The sequence below is a fragment of the Microcebus murinus genome, chromosome 17, assembly GCF_040939455.1.
Source record: "Microcebus murinus isolate Inina chromosome 17, M.murinus_Inina_mat1.0, whole genome shotgun sequence".
Taxonomy (NCBI): domain Eukaryota; kingdom Metazoa; phylum Chordata; class Mammalia; order Primates; family Cheirogaleidae; genus Microcebus; species Microcebus murinus.
The window spans coordinates 4341159-4359363 of NC_134120.1; the positions used below are offsets into that span (position 1 = coordinate 4341159).

At 42.7% G+C, this 18205-nt stretch overlaps 2 protein-coding genes across 3 annotated transcripts in view; one reads left to right on the forward strand and one right to left on the reverse strand.

Moving 5' to 3' along the window:
- Positions 1-655: 655 nt before the first annotated feature.
- TIMM21 (translocase of inner mitochondrial membrane 21) lies at positions 656-11332 on the reverse strand. The gene is made up of 6 exons (XM_012781218.2): positions 10716-11332; positions 4615-4677; positions 4419-4516; positions 1360-1433; positions 1169-1274; positions 656-1071 (listed from the first exon to the last, which is right to left on the reverse strand). Exons 1-6 carry the CDS (start codon positions 11023-11025, stop codon positions 967-969), a joined length of 756 nt encoding a protein of 251 aa, XP_012636672.1. The 5' UTR covers positions 11026-11332; the 3' UTR covers positions 656-966.
- A 583-nt stretch (positions 11333-11915) lies between these two features.
- Positions 11916-18205, forward strand: part of FBXO15 (F-box protein 15) — a 77420-nt gene continuing 71130 nt past the window's right edge. For both annotated transcript variants that reach the window (XM_075993802.1, XM_075993801.1), the window contains exon 1: positions 11916-12095. In XM_075993802.1, the coding sequence (XP_075849917.1) occupies positions 11956-12095 (140 nt within the window). In that variant the 5' untranslated portion in view covers positions 11916-11955. The remainder of the gene's footprint in view (positions 12096-18205) is intronic.

Below are 18205 nucleotides of genomic sequence, written 5' to 3' on the forward strand. Positions count from 1 at the left end.
ATAAAAACACTTAGAACAAGCAGTTAAACCAAAAACTTAGCTAAATAAGCAGGGAGATAAACTAAACAGGGCAGATAAGACTGCTTGGTGGTCTTTGTCACCTGATATTCTAAAATTTTAAGAACACATCAGAAATTCCTCTATGGACAGTTCTGAGGGGGAAGGAACAAACACTTTACAGGGCCTCACACACATACTCAAATGCCTCTCGTTTATTCCCGAGCGCCGTTTGGCAGTGTGAGGTGCCAGTGCGCATTCTCAAGGCTGTCTTCCAGGGTGCAGGCACATGTCCCTCTCACTGCCATCCTAACGAGCCACACAACAGGGAGGCTTGACGTGGCCGCGGCACCTGCACAGGCCCACACCTGCTAGAAAAGGCCCGCGCGGATGTAGAGTGTATGCTTTCCCCACTGCGTGCCATGGCCTCAGTTCACACAGGGGCATGTGTGAGCTAGATTCCTGAAAACCATACGCTGCCTACACCCTTCCATGACGGTGGAAGGACGGGGCTCACCACGTCCCCACGTATCTTTACATGCTCAACTCCAGTCAGATTCCAAAGTACGTGGAGGGAAGCTGCTTCTGACACTTTTTTGTTAGTTTTAATTTTATTCCGCAGCCTTTATACAGTTATATAATATAAAAAGCATAAAATACTAACATCTATTTTATTTACATGATGCAAAATTTTCAGTAACAAATTTCTCATCATGAAAGATGATGTTTAATAGAGCAGAAATATGATTGACAATTCAATAACATAAAATATGCTCTATTTCCACATTTTTTCACAAGAAAATCTCTAGTTTGTCTACATGTAACAAATACTTGATTAAATTCACTTTTATAAGCTGTATACTCTTTCCTTCTTATTCTTTTGAACAGATTCCGGAAGAGAGCTGTGAAGATCAGAGTAGTGAACTGGCACCAATCCACACCCGTCCGGCAACAGCGTGCTTGCTTCTTTTAGTTTTCTTGGAATCGATTATCTTCAACGACAATAGTTCTTCTAGGGTAGGATTCAACTTCTACAAATATGTATCGAATATCACATTCACCGCTTTTTGGGTTCTGAAAAAATGTAGCATTTCCAGGTGTTACTTTCCTTACCAGCGCACAACGACACCAAGCCCAGAGCCACCAGCTCCCCACCCCGTGGTTCTCACACCTCTTTCACTTCCACGTGCACCGTTCCCTGCTTCCTGGGCTCAGAGCCTTCAATGTAGAACTTCACACGCGAGTGTCTTAGCCCATCTTTCTCATATTCAACACAACTGTCAAGAAATGAACGGGCATAAGTCTAAGTTCCTTTCACTTAAGAACGACCCTGAGCTTTCTGGTTCAGGGCGCCTGCAGTACCTGACGTGCTGTCTCCGGCCTCGCCTGGTCACCTCCCCGTAGCCTTTAATGGACTCACCGAAGACGCTGATCACCTGCACAACAAAGATGGGGCTTTACCTCGTGTCATTTTTCTAAGCTTTCCAAGGAAACATTTTTTGACAAAGCTATTTTTTTTTTCTTTATTTTTTTAAATTTTTGAGACAGAGTCTCACTCTGTTGCTCAGGCTAGAGTGTCGTGGCGTCAGCCTAGCTCACAGCAAACTCAAACTCCTGGGCTCAAGCGATCCTCCTGCCTCAGCCTCCCAAATAGCTGGGACTACAGGCATGCGCCACCATGCCTGGCTAATTTTTTCTATATATTTTTAGTTGTCCAGCTAATTTCTTTCTATTTTTAGTAGAGACGGAATCTCACTCTTGCTCAGGCTGGTCTCGAACTCCTGACTTCACGGGATTCTCCTGCCTCAGCCTCCCAGAGTGCTAGGATTACAGGTGTGAGCCACCGTGCCCAGCCAAAGCTATCTGTTACAGGATTTAAAAAAATCAGTAAGCCTAGGACCCTTTCAAAAATGAAGATTCCAATGATGAGAAAACAGAAAAACAAAAAGAAAAGATTATGCAAAAATCATCCCTTAAAAAATTTGAGCCAATATTTCATTCCAAGATGAAAACAGGCAACTTTATGTGGCTTGTAGTTTCAGAACAATGTAGGCTGAAGTGAAGCTGTTCCCACTTCCCTTACAAAAAACAAAATAAACAAAATGTTCAAATATTTCACTACTGACATCTTACAGTTTGAAGATAAAAATGAACATTTTTAATAAAATTTATTAATGGGATCTAATACTATTAATAAAAGCTACGAGATCAAAATGACTTTTTAAGTCACTAAAAACAGTGAGAAAAAAACAAGCCATCATGACATTTAAAATAATCCAGAGCTATGGGTGTGAAGCAATTATTCCAATGGAAAAATTCACGATATAGAAATGTAGTTTTTATTTAATTTAAAATGTAAATACTATGGAACTCTCTCTAAAAAATACAGATTTGACATCAAACTAAACAAACTTGACTCTTTACAAAATTTTTTTTTTTTTTTTGTAGATTCAGTATCACATTTTCCAGGATAAATAAAAGGGCATAATGTTTACGATGACAGATATTTCAGAACTGGGTAGCTGAAACAATGAAATGAGTATCCAGATATACTTGAATAAACAAATCAATATCAGAACATTAGGATTTTCTATTTTTCAAGCAGGCACTGTACCAGCAAAGAGAAGGCCCTTAAAAAATGTTGACAAAATTGTTTAGGTCTAATTATTATTTATGGAGCATTTTAGGCAGCAAATTAAGTTGTAACTTTAAATATCTCACTGTTTATTCTATGCAGTTTTGTTTTATTCAAAATGAGCAAAAAATCTATGAAAAGCTGAGTTTATGAATAACCCAGCAACTCTTTCCGGGGAGGCAACCTAACATCTAATTATTATAGGTTACCACCCATGTGTTTTTTTGTAGTCTGTAACGAGTGATTTTTTTTTTTTTCAGATATAATTTGGATTCCCAATGGCTATACTGGGAAACTTCCTTATTTCCCTAATGATTTTCAACTCACTCAGTGATACGTTTCCCTCCCTGCTTCTTTCTCCATAGTAACTAGACTGCCCAGAGTCCAATTTAGAGAAATCAGTGGATTTAAAAAGAAAGATGCCAGGCCGGGCGCTGTGGCTCACGCCTGTAATCCTAGCTCTTGGGAGGCCGAGGCGGGCGGATTGCTCAAGGTCAGGAGTTCAAAACCAGCCTGAGCAAGAGCGAGACCCCGTCTCTACTATAAATAGAAAGAAATTAATTGGCCAACTGATATATATATATATAAAAAAAAAAAAAATTAGCCGGGCATGGTGGCGCATGCCTGTAGTCCCAGCTACTCGGGAGGCTGAGGCAGAAGGATCACTCAAGCCCAGGAGATTGAGGTTGCTGTGAGCTAGGCTGACGCCACGGCACTCACTCTAGCCTGGACAACAAAGTGAGACTCTGTCTCAAAAAAAAAAAAAAAAAGAAAGATGCCAGAGACTGTTAGCTTCTGAGTTTCCACACGATTAGAGAAACTAATGAAGCACTCCGAGCCAGTGCCCCAGGAAAACCAGTTCAGCGTCTCCTGAGAGCGATCTGTGGGCTCACACCCTTCCCCTTGCCCGAGACTCCTTATTCTTTGTGTCTTTGACGTTACTGCTTGGTCTGGGTGAAGAACAGCCATAATATGTATGATGCTGTCATTACGTTTCAATGCGCAAGACTTAGGGTTTCAGTGAGTGGTATTTTCAATGCTGACACTTCCCACCCAGGGAGTGAGAAAGCTGGCACTCCACGGGCCACACTGGCTGGTGATCCGTGACTAGAAAGGTGCTATGGACCCTTCCTTGTAGACAGTGTCCTTCAAAGAACTGAGGCAGCTTTTCCACACGTCCCCCGGTTCTCCAAGGAACGGCTAAGGCAGGTTGTGCTTAAGCACATAAGATTTGGATCAGAAAAACTCGGATTCAGGTCCTGGCTCTCCCACTTGCCAGCTCAGTGGTCATGGTGAAGTTACTTAATCTCTTTAAGTATCAGTTTCCCCTTCTGCAAACTGGAGATAACGTCGTACCCGACACAGATGATTTCCCTGGATCTTGATACAGACGATGTGCTGAGACACTGAGTGCCTGGCGCACGACACACGCTTGTGAAGTGTTAGCAATTACTAGTATGGCACGAGGCCATGAGTCAGGCTTTTTAAAGACTAGAAACTTATCACATGAGTTTGATATTTTGGTTTATTCTAGGCATTTAGTATCTATAAAAAACCAGTAAAATGACTCTCTCAGGAAAACATTCCTACACTGACCTCTGGGTGCTCTTAACCAAAATGCTTCAAGAACAAAGACGTAATCACATCGTCACAACCCAACCCTGGCGCGTTACCACATGAATCTCACGGGTTCCATAACTCAGGTGCTGGAATTCTGCCCACTTCCTCCTCTCCAACGTTTTCTCCCTATCATCAGAGTCCATGCAACTCGATCTCGAGAACTCACCTCGGGATGTGTTCTGCATTTTTCTAAGGCTTTCCCATATATCTTATTAGGACTGAAGGAAGAAAAAAGTTCTTTGAAAACTGTGTAAAACAAGCCACCTGAAATCACAGAAAAAGAAGATGAAGCAAGGCAAGAGCAGCATGAAAAGGGAAGTTAAAAAGCTATTTGGGGTGTTATACTTGCTGTTTTTTGCAACCTGTAATGCCGATTCCAATAAGCACCACTATTAAATAGGTAAAATCTCTTCCTGCTTCTTTCACTGCAAAGAGAAAATACCAGTCTGTTACACACAGCAGCTACTAGCAGGCAAGCCCTGCTTCTGTGTCTCTCGCAGGTGAAACAGACTGAGGGGCGAGGCGAGGGCTGTGTGTTCCGGAGCAGCTGTTTTAAAACCTCCCTGTGCATCCGATCCGCTCAGAGCAGGGCTGGGGAGTCTATACTTTAATTTAATTCAATATTATACTTCTATTACTGCCTTAATTTCTAGTAGGAGGAAATCCTTTTAGCAAGTGATCCAGTCCCTCACAGTGAAAACAACTGCCACAGACTAGCAGCACCAGATGCAGGTCTGCCATTCACAGATGAATAGCGCTGGCTTCGTCAACCAAAGGGACAGGGACCAAAGGGACAAAAACAGGAGCCAACTCTTAATGCTAACTTTCCCAAATGCCATCCCCTGCCCTGGCACTGACTAGGGGCATAAAAGAAACACAGAATTGAATTCAGAACAACAATGTGGTTGGCCAGAAAGATTTATGAATCAAACGAACTTAGGAAATGAAGAACCTGTATGGAGATCTACACTATTTGTCACACTAATAGAAGACGTGTATATGGATTAAATAGAAGTTCTGAGAGCTAAAGAAACTCAAGACATTGTTACGGCCGGGAGTGGTGGCTCATGTCTGTAATCCCAGTACTTTGGGAGAATGAGGAGTGAGGATCACTTGAGGCCAGGAGTTCAAGACCACAATTTGAAAATTGTGTAAAACAAGCCATAATAGGGCAATAGTGAGACCTCGTCTCTACAAAAACTAGAAAAATTAGCTGAGTGTGATAGTATGTGCCTGTGGGCCCAGCTACGTGGGATGCTAGGTAGGAGGATTGCTTGAGCCCAGGAGTTTGAGGCTGCAGTGAGCTATGATTTCACCACTCCAATCTACCCTGGGTAACAGAGTGAGACTTTGTCATAAAAAAAAAAAAAAGGACATTGTTACAGGACAGAGTAGTTGTGTAAGTATAGCTATATACATTGTATACGTATCTTCATGTCTGCCAAGAGCTGTAACATTTTGATTATGCTACCATAACACTGAAATCACAGCTATGTTTTTTTTACTGATGCTGAAAAAAATGGATATCTTTTGGTATTGTATTTATAGATTAATTTGTTCACAATATTAGAAATCCCAAGTTCTTAAATATAAACTTTTTTTTTTAGAAAAACAACAAAATTTAACAGAGATGATTGTTTTGTTTTTCCCACTTCTTCCTTTTGTATAATATGCTTCTATTACTTTTATGAAACAACACTTGTTAGCCCTGCAAAATCCTCAAGTTTTCAGTATAGGTTCTTACAATAGAAGATATGATTCAAATAATAATTCAAATTACATCTGCCAAAATCTGTGTAATTCATGGAATTGATTCAAATAATTGTCACCACAAATCCAATCTTCTTACCAAGGTTCAGGAGTTGAGGCCTACATTACATTTCATTCTGTTCTCTATTAATGTCACAAAATACACTTCAATAAATATTAATTTTTAGCTATGTGATTCTATCCCAAATTGAGAATACAATATCAATTATACTAACAGGTAGCCACATCTGTCCCTATTACAAACCAGGTCATTGTCCCCAACACCCTAGATTTTTGGCTGTGCCTCCCAACACATTCCTTCTCGCCTTGCTAAGGGTATCCGATAGGTCTATTTGTTTTACCATGAACAGGCACTGTGTGTCTACTGTGTGTAAAGCCCTGTGCTAAGTCCATATCCATATTCTATACATTTTTAAAATTTCTGTTTGTTACTTGATAGCTGTCTCCCATGGAAGCTGCTCATTGCCTACCTTTTTCTTCTTCACTCTTGCAGACCTAACACCTTCATGCAAAAACTCTCATGCCATTTGCTCCTGCAATTCTCTACCCTCCTGTAGTGGGGGCTGTGCTGCAGTGTGCTGTGGGTGCTCCTGGCTGGGGGGGTGTGGGTGGCTGACAGTTCCTCTCGGGTATTCCTGCATCTGAAGAGAGCCTCCTCAGCTAGGTCGGGGCGTTCCTGAGAGGATGAGGGTAACTAATCACCAATGAAGGCGGAAGTGTGAAAGGCAGAAGGCTCCTCCATGGCATGACAAGAGGCTCATCTGTTGCATCCAGAGGGCAGAAAACACAGAGGGTCAGGCTCAGGGCTTAGGAGCAGCAGAGAGGTTGGCATTTCAAGTCCATCAGGGCTCCTAGGCCAACCAGGGCCCTGCAGGGAAGGAAATGGAACCTGAAGCTTGGCATGGGGACAAGAGGGTCAATGCTCTCAAAAATTGTCCTGAATGTCCTGGGCCTGAACAAGTGGCTCATTCCTCTTGCTAAAGGTCAGCGCTTCCATCTTCTTGACAACTGGGGGGCAGGGTTCTGCCTTGCAAGTCAGGAGCTCCCCTCAGGAGGCCTCTCCACCTCCCCTCCTGGCCACGTTACCACGTCCCTGGGCAGAAGGAACAACACAAACACTACTCTGAGGGAAGGAGCCGGAGGCCCACCAGCAGGAGCTGGGAGAGCATACACACGACTGTCTCTCTAGGGTGGGGGGTCAAGGGCACAGAATGCAAAACCAGCTGAGCAAGAGTTGATCGGCTCATCAGCATGGGCATCCTGGCCGAATAGGTTTGCTCTTCGAAGCTTGGGGACAGTGATGGCCCACATTAAGGGAGGTAAAAATGACCGAAAGTGGCAAACTGTGGAGGAAAGTCTCCACAGGCTCAGAGGGTGGGCGTGCTAGAGATAAAGATGCTGTGACATTAAGTAATTAAAAATCTAGGCTGTTTGAACTCAAAATTACTTTGAGCCTTAAAGGAATGTGATTATGGGGTCTGAGTCAGGTGGCAAGCAGCTGTAACCTTTTTCTCTGATTATAGGCTGACCTCCTTCCTGACCTGCACTGCATTGTTTTGTAAAATGTTGTAAATGACTAAAAGGCCCAGGGAAGACCACATCCTGATCTTCATTATAGGTTAAGACACAGCTGATCTTCATTGTAGGTTAACCTCCCTTTTACCTTTCTCACACAAAGATATATGCTGCTATCACACTGTCTTACAATGGAATGTTAAAGATACTCTAGGAAATGAAAACGAGCTATATAATTCATTAGATTGCTGTAACTCATAAACCAGCCATGTATAGAAAATGTTATAATCCTACTAAGTTTATTTTCTGCCTACACAAGCCAGAACTTTACTTTTAACTTTGGGACGCTGATACCATTTTTCTGGAGCCTGTCTCCCAAATGGACATTCCCAGCTTTTCACTTGAATACACTCTTTAAAACTGAATTCTGATCCTTTCAGTTATTTCGGGTTGATAATATAAAGCCTGAAAACCCACCAGCTGCCTACATTCCTATGTTCCATGGGAGGGCTTGAAGGACACTGTTTTCCAAAGCTGTGAAAAGCCATAGTTAAGTCATTACAGAGCAGGATTTCCTGACAGCAATGAAAGAATCCTGAGATAGAGACCAGGTCCTGGTGTTTAACCATCAGAGGCCAAGGTGGGTGCAACTGTCATAATGAGTGGCAAGGCTACAGCGGCAGCCAGGGGTGTCCTGCACAGAGCAACAGAGATGGTCACTAGAACTCAGCGTTCCCAAAAGCAAGACTGGTGGGCAGCTGGCAAGGATATTATTCAATAATATGTTCAAAGAGAAATTAATACTGTATGATCAGGAGACTGAAGGCAGCTGACCTAATGCAAAGTCCTGGTCACTGCCCCAGTTTCTGGACCAGAACCACTTTTCAGACCAGGAACCCATTTACTGAAAAAAAGGCCAGGTCCCTCTGAGAGACGTGAGCAAGTGTGTATGATTCCCCTGGTCCTTTACCAAAGGGACTTATGGTTATCAATGTGCACACAGAGTCTGTGCTGACGGTACCCGAGGATCCAGAGTCATCAAAGGGCTTTGCTGCATAGGAGGCCATGTAATAAGAGTCTAGCTCATAAGTTCACAGCTGGGTCTAAGGACTCATAGTCATTTCCCTTATTTCCAAATGTATAAATGAAAAGCATACACCCAGTAATTGGCAATAACAACCTCTACTTTTAGTTCCTTTGGAAATGGGTTAAGAGCTATCATCATGGGAAAAGTCAAATGGAAGCCTCTGAAACTGCCCCACTGACCAGATAGTACATCACAAACAATATCAAATCTAAGGGGGAATGGCAGAGATAGTGCTATTCTTAAATATGTAAAGATGCAGAGTGGTGGTCCGCAACATATTTCTACCAGTGTTCCATTTACAAAAACCAAGTAGAGGCTAAAGAATGATAATGGTTCACTGCAAACTCAACCAAGTAGTAGCCCCAATTCAGATGCAATGCCAGATATGATAACTTTATAGGAAAGTCACAGTCTCATGGGATTGGTCATTGGTGTGAAGAATGCCTTCTTTTCTATCTCTATTGAGGAGGAGGAATGGTAGTTTGTAGTAACAAGAAACAGATAATAACAGTGTATATTATGGTCTTGCCCAGAATCTACTAATTCTCACACCATCTGTCATAAGAGAGTCTTAAGGGACTGGAACCCTCTGGACTGAGGCTGTTCAAACAGCAGCCACTTACCACTCATGGCTATTTTAAGTTTGATTTGAAATTAATTAAAATTAAATAAATTCAGTTCCTCAGTCACACTAGCAACATTTCAAGTGCTCAATCGCCACAGGTGGCCCATGGCTACCATACTGGACAGCAGAAATATAGAACATTTCCATCACTGCAGTTTTATTTGGACAATGCTGTTCTTGATATTCAGCAGAATATCACATTTGTCAACTCTATCAATGCCACATCATGTTAGAACCAATAAGTAACAAATGGCAAGTGTGTTGGAAGGCTTGGTAAGACATGTGTTCTAAATATGAGAGAGGGACCCAACAAAGATTCAGAAGCTCACTAATCACATCGGTGAAACTAGTAGGGGTACACCATGTGAGACATGCCAGGACATCCCATCCCAAGTAACAGACAAATTATTGCATCCTATACCTTCTACCAAAATGGCTTCTTTAGATTCTGGAGACACATATTCTCTATTTAGGAATACTGCTCCCATACACTGAGTAACAAGATAGGTTGTCACCTGTAAATAGGGTCCAGATTAGGAAAGGGCTCTGAGCAGGCCTAGCCTGCAGTGCAAGTAGCACTGCTGCCTGACCCAGGTGATTTGACACATGCTACGTGAGGCTTCTAGGCCTTTCACCTGTGCATAGGGGCTTTTCCTTCACGCAGAACTACTATTATAAATGAAAAACTAGATATTGTTTTCACATATTTAGATTACAAAACTATTGGCAGGATATAATTCAATTCTTTTGTTAAAAATTATTAAAATGCATGTACATCAAAATGACATAAACCAAAATGTTAATAGTCATCTTTGTGTTGGTATAATCGTGGCTGTCTGAATTGCTTTCTTTGCCTTTTACTTTTTTCTACAAACTAGTTAAATGAAGAAATAAACCACAGAAAAATGAAACTTAAAATACCTATGAAAACGCCTATGACTTTCTCTGACAAAATTACATTCCCCCATCCTCCCTATTTTATATGTTCTTTCTATTACTGCAGGTAACATCTGAGGGCAAGTGATGTTTTGGACATCTTTAATTCTGTAGTCTATACAATCTAACTACATATCTGGGGATAACAGCAGTTACTCAACAGATGTGTTTATTGAGTTGAACTACATAAAGTTTTCTTATTGATTATGGCTGAATAATCTCTGTCTTTTGTATTTATCCTATCCAATTACTCTTTATTATATGTATCAGAACTAACAGAAATTGAAAAGAATTTCCTAGACATAATGCAACAGTTATATCGAATTCAAGATCAACTTTCAAACCCGAGTTTAAATTTGTGAAGATTGTAGGTCTATATTCTCTGGTTCTCAACTGTTTAAACAGTTCCACCTTTTAATTCGTATGAATTGTTTTCCCATTTTTAGCAGCGAACGCGGAGTCATAGGGCATTGGCAGCTCTCACCACCTTTGTTGGAAGACCGATCATTACGTTAAGTATTCCTTTTTACCTTTCTGTGACGTTGAGACAGCAGTTTCCTCTCTCTGACTTCTTTGTACAGACACTTGTTTGCTACTATCCTCCTCCTTTGCTTTCCAGGGCCTCGGTCCCTGAGTCCAGATGTTTTTCTGGGTGACTCCAAGAACACATCTAGGTTGCACGGTTTTCTTCTGCTCTTGAAGCCCCCATCTCAAATTGGACTCAGTCTTCAAGCAAGCCTTGTTAAGCACAAAGTATGGCAAAAACAGTCGCCTTCCTGAGGACTTGTGCAGCTTCTCCGTATACTGTACAGCTCGGAGAAAGGTACAAATCATGTTCATAGGAAACTGCTCCGCTGAGGGACGATGTCAACTACAACCAGCAAAGCTTCACAATCACACTACACACCCAGCGGACAGGTTCACAAGTCAATACACTCACATTACGCAGCGTATTAGGTAAAAATGTTAGCTCCGATATCGTACATTAAGACGAAAAGTCTCCTCAGGGAAGCTGACGTCTACCTTCCCCTCTCTCCTCTTCCCACTTAAACTAAAATGCTCTTTGAGTACCTTCTACGCTGACATTCACATTCTCCCCGCCATGCCTTCGCAAAGTACCCTGGGAACCCTTGAGGTGGCCTGGGAATAGTAGTTTGATGACCTAGCTCCTGACTGAGTTGCCGCGCTGGAGAGAGCAGAAGGGCCTACACTTCCCACAATGCAAGGCGACGGCCCCACAGTTCCCAGACACCTCGGCGCGGGCTGACTGCGCATGCGCAGCAAGAGCTTGGCGCCCCGGGAAGGCGGGGCTGGGTTACTGCATGGTTCAAGAACTTGAAAAAATCAAAACAGCAGTTATAAACTGCATGTTTTCGTGGCCCTTCTGGAGAGCAGTGTGCAAACTAGGAAATTTCCTGTCTGACTGGGGCTTTGCCATTCCTTATGGACAAATGCTTGTTTTTACGGTTCAGTTCTCCAGACAACCAGACAATAGAGAGCCAGCAAGCGAGGTCCTCACCAAGGAGGCGCGACTGTCCTAAACCCCAAGCGGCGGACTTGCCGTCTGGCGTCCTTGGCTTTCTTGGGGAAAGAAGCCGGGACCCGGAAGTTTCTAGAATGCCGCTCCAGCAGTCGCTGTTAAGGCGGCGGGCCGCCCTACAGCACGCGCACGCGCACGCGCACTGCTGGCCGCGCGCCTGCGCACGCGCGCCGGGACCGGACGCGCCACATTTAAGCCGCGGCGCTCGGGGCTGGCCCAGCCTGGTCTCCATGGCGACCGGACGCGGTCGGATCCTGCGGCAGCACTGGCACTGCCTCCAGACGCTGCGCTGTTCCCTCCGCGGCGGCGGCGGCACGGGGCGAGCGAGCGCGGGCCCGGCCGTGGGGCGCGCCGCGGCCTCCGGGTTCAGGTGACGGTCGCGGGACTGCGCGCGGGGGTTCTGCGTGGCGGGGGAGCCCCTCACCGCCCCGCCCGCGGCCCTCTCCCGAGTGTGCCTTGTAGGTCCCGCCCTGGCGCGGGAAGGGGCCGAAAGCACGGGCAGGGGAGACGCTTTCCAGCTGGAAGCGTGGGGTTCCGCGGGTCAGGACGCAAGTGAAGTGGTTTCCCAAGGAAACGCCCTTTCTCCTCGTGCGTTCGGCTGGTCGGCGCTGCGGGGCCGCGGGGAGCCCTGCGCCCCCGGGCGCCTCGCGCGGGCCGGGATGCGCCGCCGCACGTGCGGGGACAGGTGCGGACCTCACCTGGGCCCCGCTCCTCTGTAACCAGGAGCCGCCTTTCTTCGTTTTTAGGGTCTTATAACTCAGGGGAGTATAGATTTTTCTCTCCCGCTCACGAATCGTGCACGCACCATCCCTGAGCAGACAGCCCGGGCAGGCAGGTTGGCCTGGGGCGGCTCCTCCTGGGCTGCACTTTGGATGTCAAGGCCAAGTTGCCTTCTAGACTGCCACACCTTGGCCCTCACCTTCTGACCCTACCCCGTCTTCCAGTCTAAAGGCAGGGGCCTGCGCTATTTTTGTTCTGGTGCCGCAGAGGCTCGCTCCCTTCCATTGCCCTGGGGGTTCCCTGGAACTGGGGAGTGGCCCTCTTCTAAGGCTAGAGAGGCGATTTCCAGAGGAAGAGAAAGGAGCAGGGAACAGAAGAAGCAGCTTCAGTTTAACTCAAAAGAAGTATAAGGATCCAGTGTTTCTCAAGTTTCGACGTGCTATAATGGTACCTTGTTAAATCCCTCTCATTTTATCATAGGAGTTCCTAGCGCTGTATTCATCGCTGTAGTTAGTTTACCGAGTGGAGGGATAATGCTGAGAATGGTTTACGTTCTTGAAAACCTTTTGCTCGTAAGGTTTCCCGGTTTATAGATATAGAAAGAAAGTCATGCACATTTTGCCTTCTAATAAACCATGTGTCTATGTTTAATCATTAAAAAAGGATTCAGTTACTTATTAGTTCAGCTATTTAAGTTTTGTTCCCCCCCCCCCAGTCTCCAGGAATGTCCCATGTCCTCTATAGGTCTCCAATGCTCCACTTACCCTGGTTTTGGAAGCACAGCTCTCTTCCTTAGTGCCATAATAGTCTTGCTTGAATACTTGTAATGCTAGACATACCACAAGCCTTGTGACAAATAAAATGGTGACAATGCCTGCAAAAATTCTATCATGTAGGAGAGAAAGTAGAAATTTAAATAGGAAACTTGAACTTTTAATCCATTTGCCACTAGTACTAAAATTAGTCTTTATGTAGTGCTCTGTTAGAGGGAAGCTGAATGCTTTTTATATGAATATTTTATTCCTTTGTAAGTTGAGTGAACTTCCTGGTGGGTTGATATAATTACAGTGATTGTCATTATGCCTGAAATGGGAACCTGAATTTCAGCCTGTGATTTGGACACGTATACAATCTTTTGGTAAGGAAAAGTCTGGTGCTAAGAATAGAATGATTGACCATGTTCTAAGCAGGTGGTTATTTTTAATGTCTCACTGTGGAAAATTAGATGTTAAGGAATCAATGGTTCCCTTTTGACATAAAATGTGAGTGTGTATAAATGTTATCAACTAAGAAAAATAGCAGAAGGCATATCAGGTTGGCTTGATTTATACCTTGTGTAATTTATTTGAGTTACCAGATATTAAAAATCAGGAACAGAAATTAGATTTTTAAAACATTAGACTTATTCAAAGCTGTCAGGCAAAAAGCTGTCACTTGAAAAAAATGTTTTTAAACTAAATTTGGCTATATCATTAAATGTCTACATTTAACTTTGTAGACATATGTTAATAGATCTGCATGAGGATATACATGGAACTTAATGATTTGTTAATTGTGTGGCCCTTAAAAATGTGCAGTTGTTTTATTTTATGGAGAAATGGAGATATGCTTTCAGTAGTGCCAAAAGTTACATTGGTAAGATTTATAATCTTATCTAAGATGTGGTACAAAGAACAGTTAGGAGATGACAGTCTCAGGGCCTGTCTGCCTCTCGCTTGGGACCTTAAACAAGTTCCTTTAGTTGCCTACTTAGAGCCTTAGTCTTCTAATCTGTGAAATGAGGGATTTTACGATATCTATTTTAATTGTGGAAAAACAAAACAGCAAAAAATAGGCTTTAACATTTTTAAAGTGTGAAAACATGTTTGTAAGAAAATAGCCTTCATGTTCCAATTAAATAAAGGAGGATGAAATAAGTTTTGAAACACTTATCATATTACCCTGCACAGAGTATATGGTTAAGAACTATTTGTAGAATTGAACTAAGTAAATAAACCTTGTCAAATGTTTTCATTAGGGACAGATGAATATCTATTTGTTATAGAATCAGGAATTCAGATTAGGGAAAAAGCCTTTGGTACTTAAAACAACTAGTACCAAACAGGATTTACTAGCTTAATTGTAACTTAATACTATCGTGGAGTGGGAGAGATACAGCATGATTTTGAGGAACCCACTAAGATTATTTTATTTATATATTTATATGCATATACTTTTACAAACCAGGTGACTTTATTTACAGTGTTTTCACAGTAGTCTTTCATAAGTTCTGGACACATAAGTTTTTCCTTAAGAACTCATGGATCAGTTGAGGCAGTAGGTGTTCTTGAAACATCTGGGCACACCCTAGCACTGTGCTTCTCAAATGGGTGGGTGCCAGCAGGCAGGGATGCATAGGGCGTCTTCCTCGTATGTAAAATTAACACAAAGCCTTTGGGGGAAAATGTTAAATAACTCAACTGGTAAGTAATGTAATACATTTTTATGATAAGACAAAGATAAATTATCTAGTAGAATACAATATTTGCATTAATTTTTAAGATCAAAGGAGAGTCTTCTAAGAAGTTTTGAGTTTGCAGGCTGTGTCTCTAGATTTCAGGGGTCCTGGTTTCAACTTCTTTAGGGGGTTTTGTTGCTGGGAATGCCTTTGAGAACCACTGCTCCAGTCTAAACGATTTTGCTGTCAAACTGTGATTCATAGCTTCTTGTGCATGTGCAGTTTTGAAATTAAAACAGTAACTCCCCATAATTTATTACATATTCCATATATTAAGAAAAATTAAAAAATATAAGTTTTGTCCTTTAATCCTCCAGTCCCCTTTTAAAGAAGCCACCACCACCACCTACAAATCAGATGTATTAACTGTTAATACCTTGTCTTTCCTTCTAGACCTCTTTTCTTTGTATGCAGGTGTTTACTTTTTCTCTTAAGGAAATACAAAAATAAGTTTATGTAGTATATACTGACTTTTTCCAATCACCATGTTGTTATTTCAGCAGATATTTATTGAATGCTGTCTGCGTGCCAGGCAGGTTGTGGGTGCTGAAGGATCAGCAGTGAACAAACTTGTGCAGTGTACCTGCCCAGGTGGAGCTTACATTCCAGTGATAGCAAACAGACAGATAAGTAAAATGTGTAGTGTTGGACAGTGATGCGTGCTAAGGAGAAAGAAAAAGAAAACCAAGGATAGGGCACAAAGTCTGTGTATGTGTTAGGGGCTAGCGTGCACTTTTAGTTAGAATGGTCAAGGGAGGTCTCAGTGAGATGGTGACATTTGAATAACTGCCTGAAGGAGGTGAGGGAGCAAGCCCTAGAGACACCTGGAAGACATCCCGGACCTATTTCTAATTCAGACACTTGAAAATGTATATTTTGATTGAACATTGTTAACTATATTAAGGTCATACAATTTAACCAATCCTGATACTGTTTCTGGTGTTTTTCCCAGTGCAGACAACTTTGAGATGGACACTTTTGAGTGAACTGTCTGGGGACATTTTCTCACCTTAGGATATGTTTCTAGAGTGGGGAACTCCTGAGAGATTATTATTTGATGGAAAAATAATAGAAATTCCTTTTACTTAAAGCTTAGCTGTTAGAAACCTTTGTCAGTTGAAGATATTTTATCTTTGAATATGTAATACAGATCAATGTAGACTTTATAAAAATAACCATTTAAAAATAAGTAATGCTTTTAAGTAATTTTAGAGTACATTCTTTATAAACTTAGTTTACTAATGCTTCCCCATCCCCACTCCAAATTTATGTCCACTCGGAACCTTAGGATGTGACTTTATTTGGATATAGGGTCTTTGAAGATGTAATTAGTTAAGATGAGGTCATGGCCCTCAATCTGACATGAATGATGTCCTTATAAGAAGAGAAGCCATTATAGACACACATGGAGGGAGTGAAGAGGCAGAGACTGGACTTAACGCCTCCATGAGCTAAGGAACAGCAAGGATTGCTGGCAGCCACCGGAGGAAATAAGGACGGATTCTTTGCTAGAATATTTAGAGGAAGCATGGCCTTGCTGACACCTTGAGTTTGGATGTCTGGCTTCTAGGGCATGAAACAATACATTTCTGTGATTCTAAACCCCATGGTTTGTGGTACTTTGTTACGGCAGCCCTTGGAAACTAATACAATTAGGAAATTTATTTTACTTCTGACTGCTGTGTTAGGGCCAGGTCAATGGAGTTAAAGTTTTCTCCTGTGGAAACTTTCATTTAAACAAAACTTTCAACAGAAGTACTATAAAAGTATACAACACAGGTAGAATTCTCTGATTGCAGGGAGAGGGGGCACTGTGAAAACTTCCCAGATTAGCATCTCTTCCTGTTCTCTGTCCCTCTCCTTCCTGCTCTGTAGAGCACAGATTGAAAACCACTGGTCTGGCCTAACTTGGAAACATGGGCAAGAAAGTCAGGTAAGACAAAAGCACATCGAGCATCTTTTGCTGAAGCTGGGATGGAGAGGCATGTGCATTCATTACCCTCCAGGGTCTGGGAAAGTTTACCTTCTTCAGCCTCTCCTGTGCTGAGATGCCAGTGGTGCAGATGCTAGCTAGTATTTATGGAGGGCTTACCCTGTGCCAGGGTTGGGCTTGTTTCTAAGGAGAAAAATCTGTCAAAGGAGGAGGAACTCGTGCTGTGGTTGCTCAGAGCATTGTCCCCATGCGCTTGCTGAGTGTGGCAGACAGGTGCTGGCAGGTGTTTTGCTTACTGTCATATGCAGGTTGTGGTCCTGTGGCCAGGGACCATGTGGCCTTGGGTGAGGTCCCTTATTTCACTGCATGAGTCCCCTGATAGCAGGCTGTGCTCTGAAGCATCCTCTGGTTAGATGCGCTCTGTGTGGGTTTCATAATTCCCCTTCCTTCCAAGTTCTTAGGACACCTCAGTTTTGCTCCCTGTTATTATTACTCAGTCCATTTTGAGTGTTATTCCAGATATATCTGGGGAATTGGCCTGGCATGGAAAACTGAGGGTGGTTAAACTCTCAATGAACAAGTATGTATTTGAAGTAATGGTGTTGGTAAATTGAGCATATGGATAACATAGACTCAGATTGTAGTTACTCTTCAAGTAGCTTGCTGGGTGGGAGGTGGGTCAGCAACCAGCATGTGTGTGTTGTACTTCCTTAAAGAAGCAGCTTCCAGACCTTTCCAAGAGAAGGGGCAGATCCACTAGGCACTGTCTGGGTGGGCTGCTGTCTAGATGTGGGGCTCTGTGACTTGCTGGGTGTTTGGGGTGCCCTCCAAGCTGCCGTTACTGGCTTTGAGGATTGATCTTAATGGAAGCTTAGGAACCTCTGAGAAGGACTCATAGCATAAAATATTATACCTATTTAATTGAATCTAAAGAAACATTGATTGTAAGATGGACTGTTATTTTATGTACCACCAAAATGAAAAGATAGCCGATTGAAATATATTTCATCGAATATGAGATGTCAAAACGCGAAAACATTTGTGGATGAGTATTTGGTACTTTGTGGCTGTGACTTAACTGCCAAAGTGAGAGTTGGGACCCTTCCTTATCCCTTAAAGGTCAGCAAAGTCATAGATTATGTTGACAGTTCCAATTCACTAATTTGAAGTTTTTAAAAAAATCTGTTATGCTATCCTTATTAAGTTTCTATTGGGAAACTGGCCAGTTGATACATTTAACTTCAGCCTTTTTGTTTCCATTAAATATATTTTATAGTACCTCTTTGGCATTCTGACAGCATATAATGAGGGCAGGTATCAGTAGACCTTA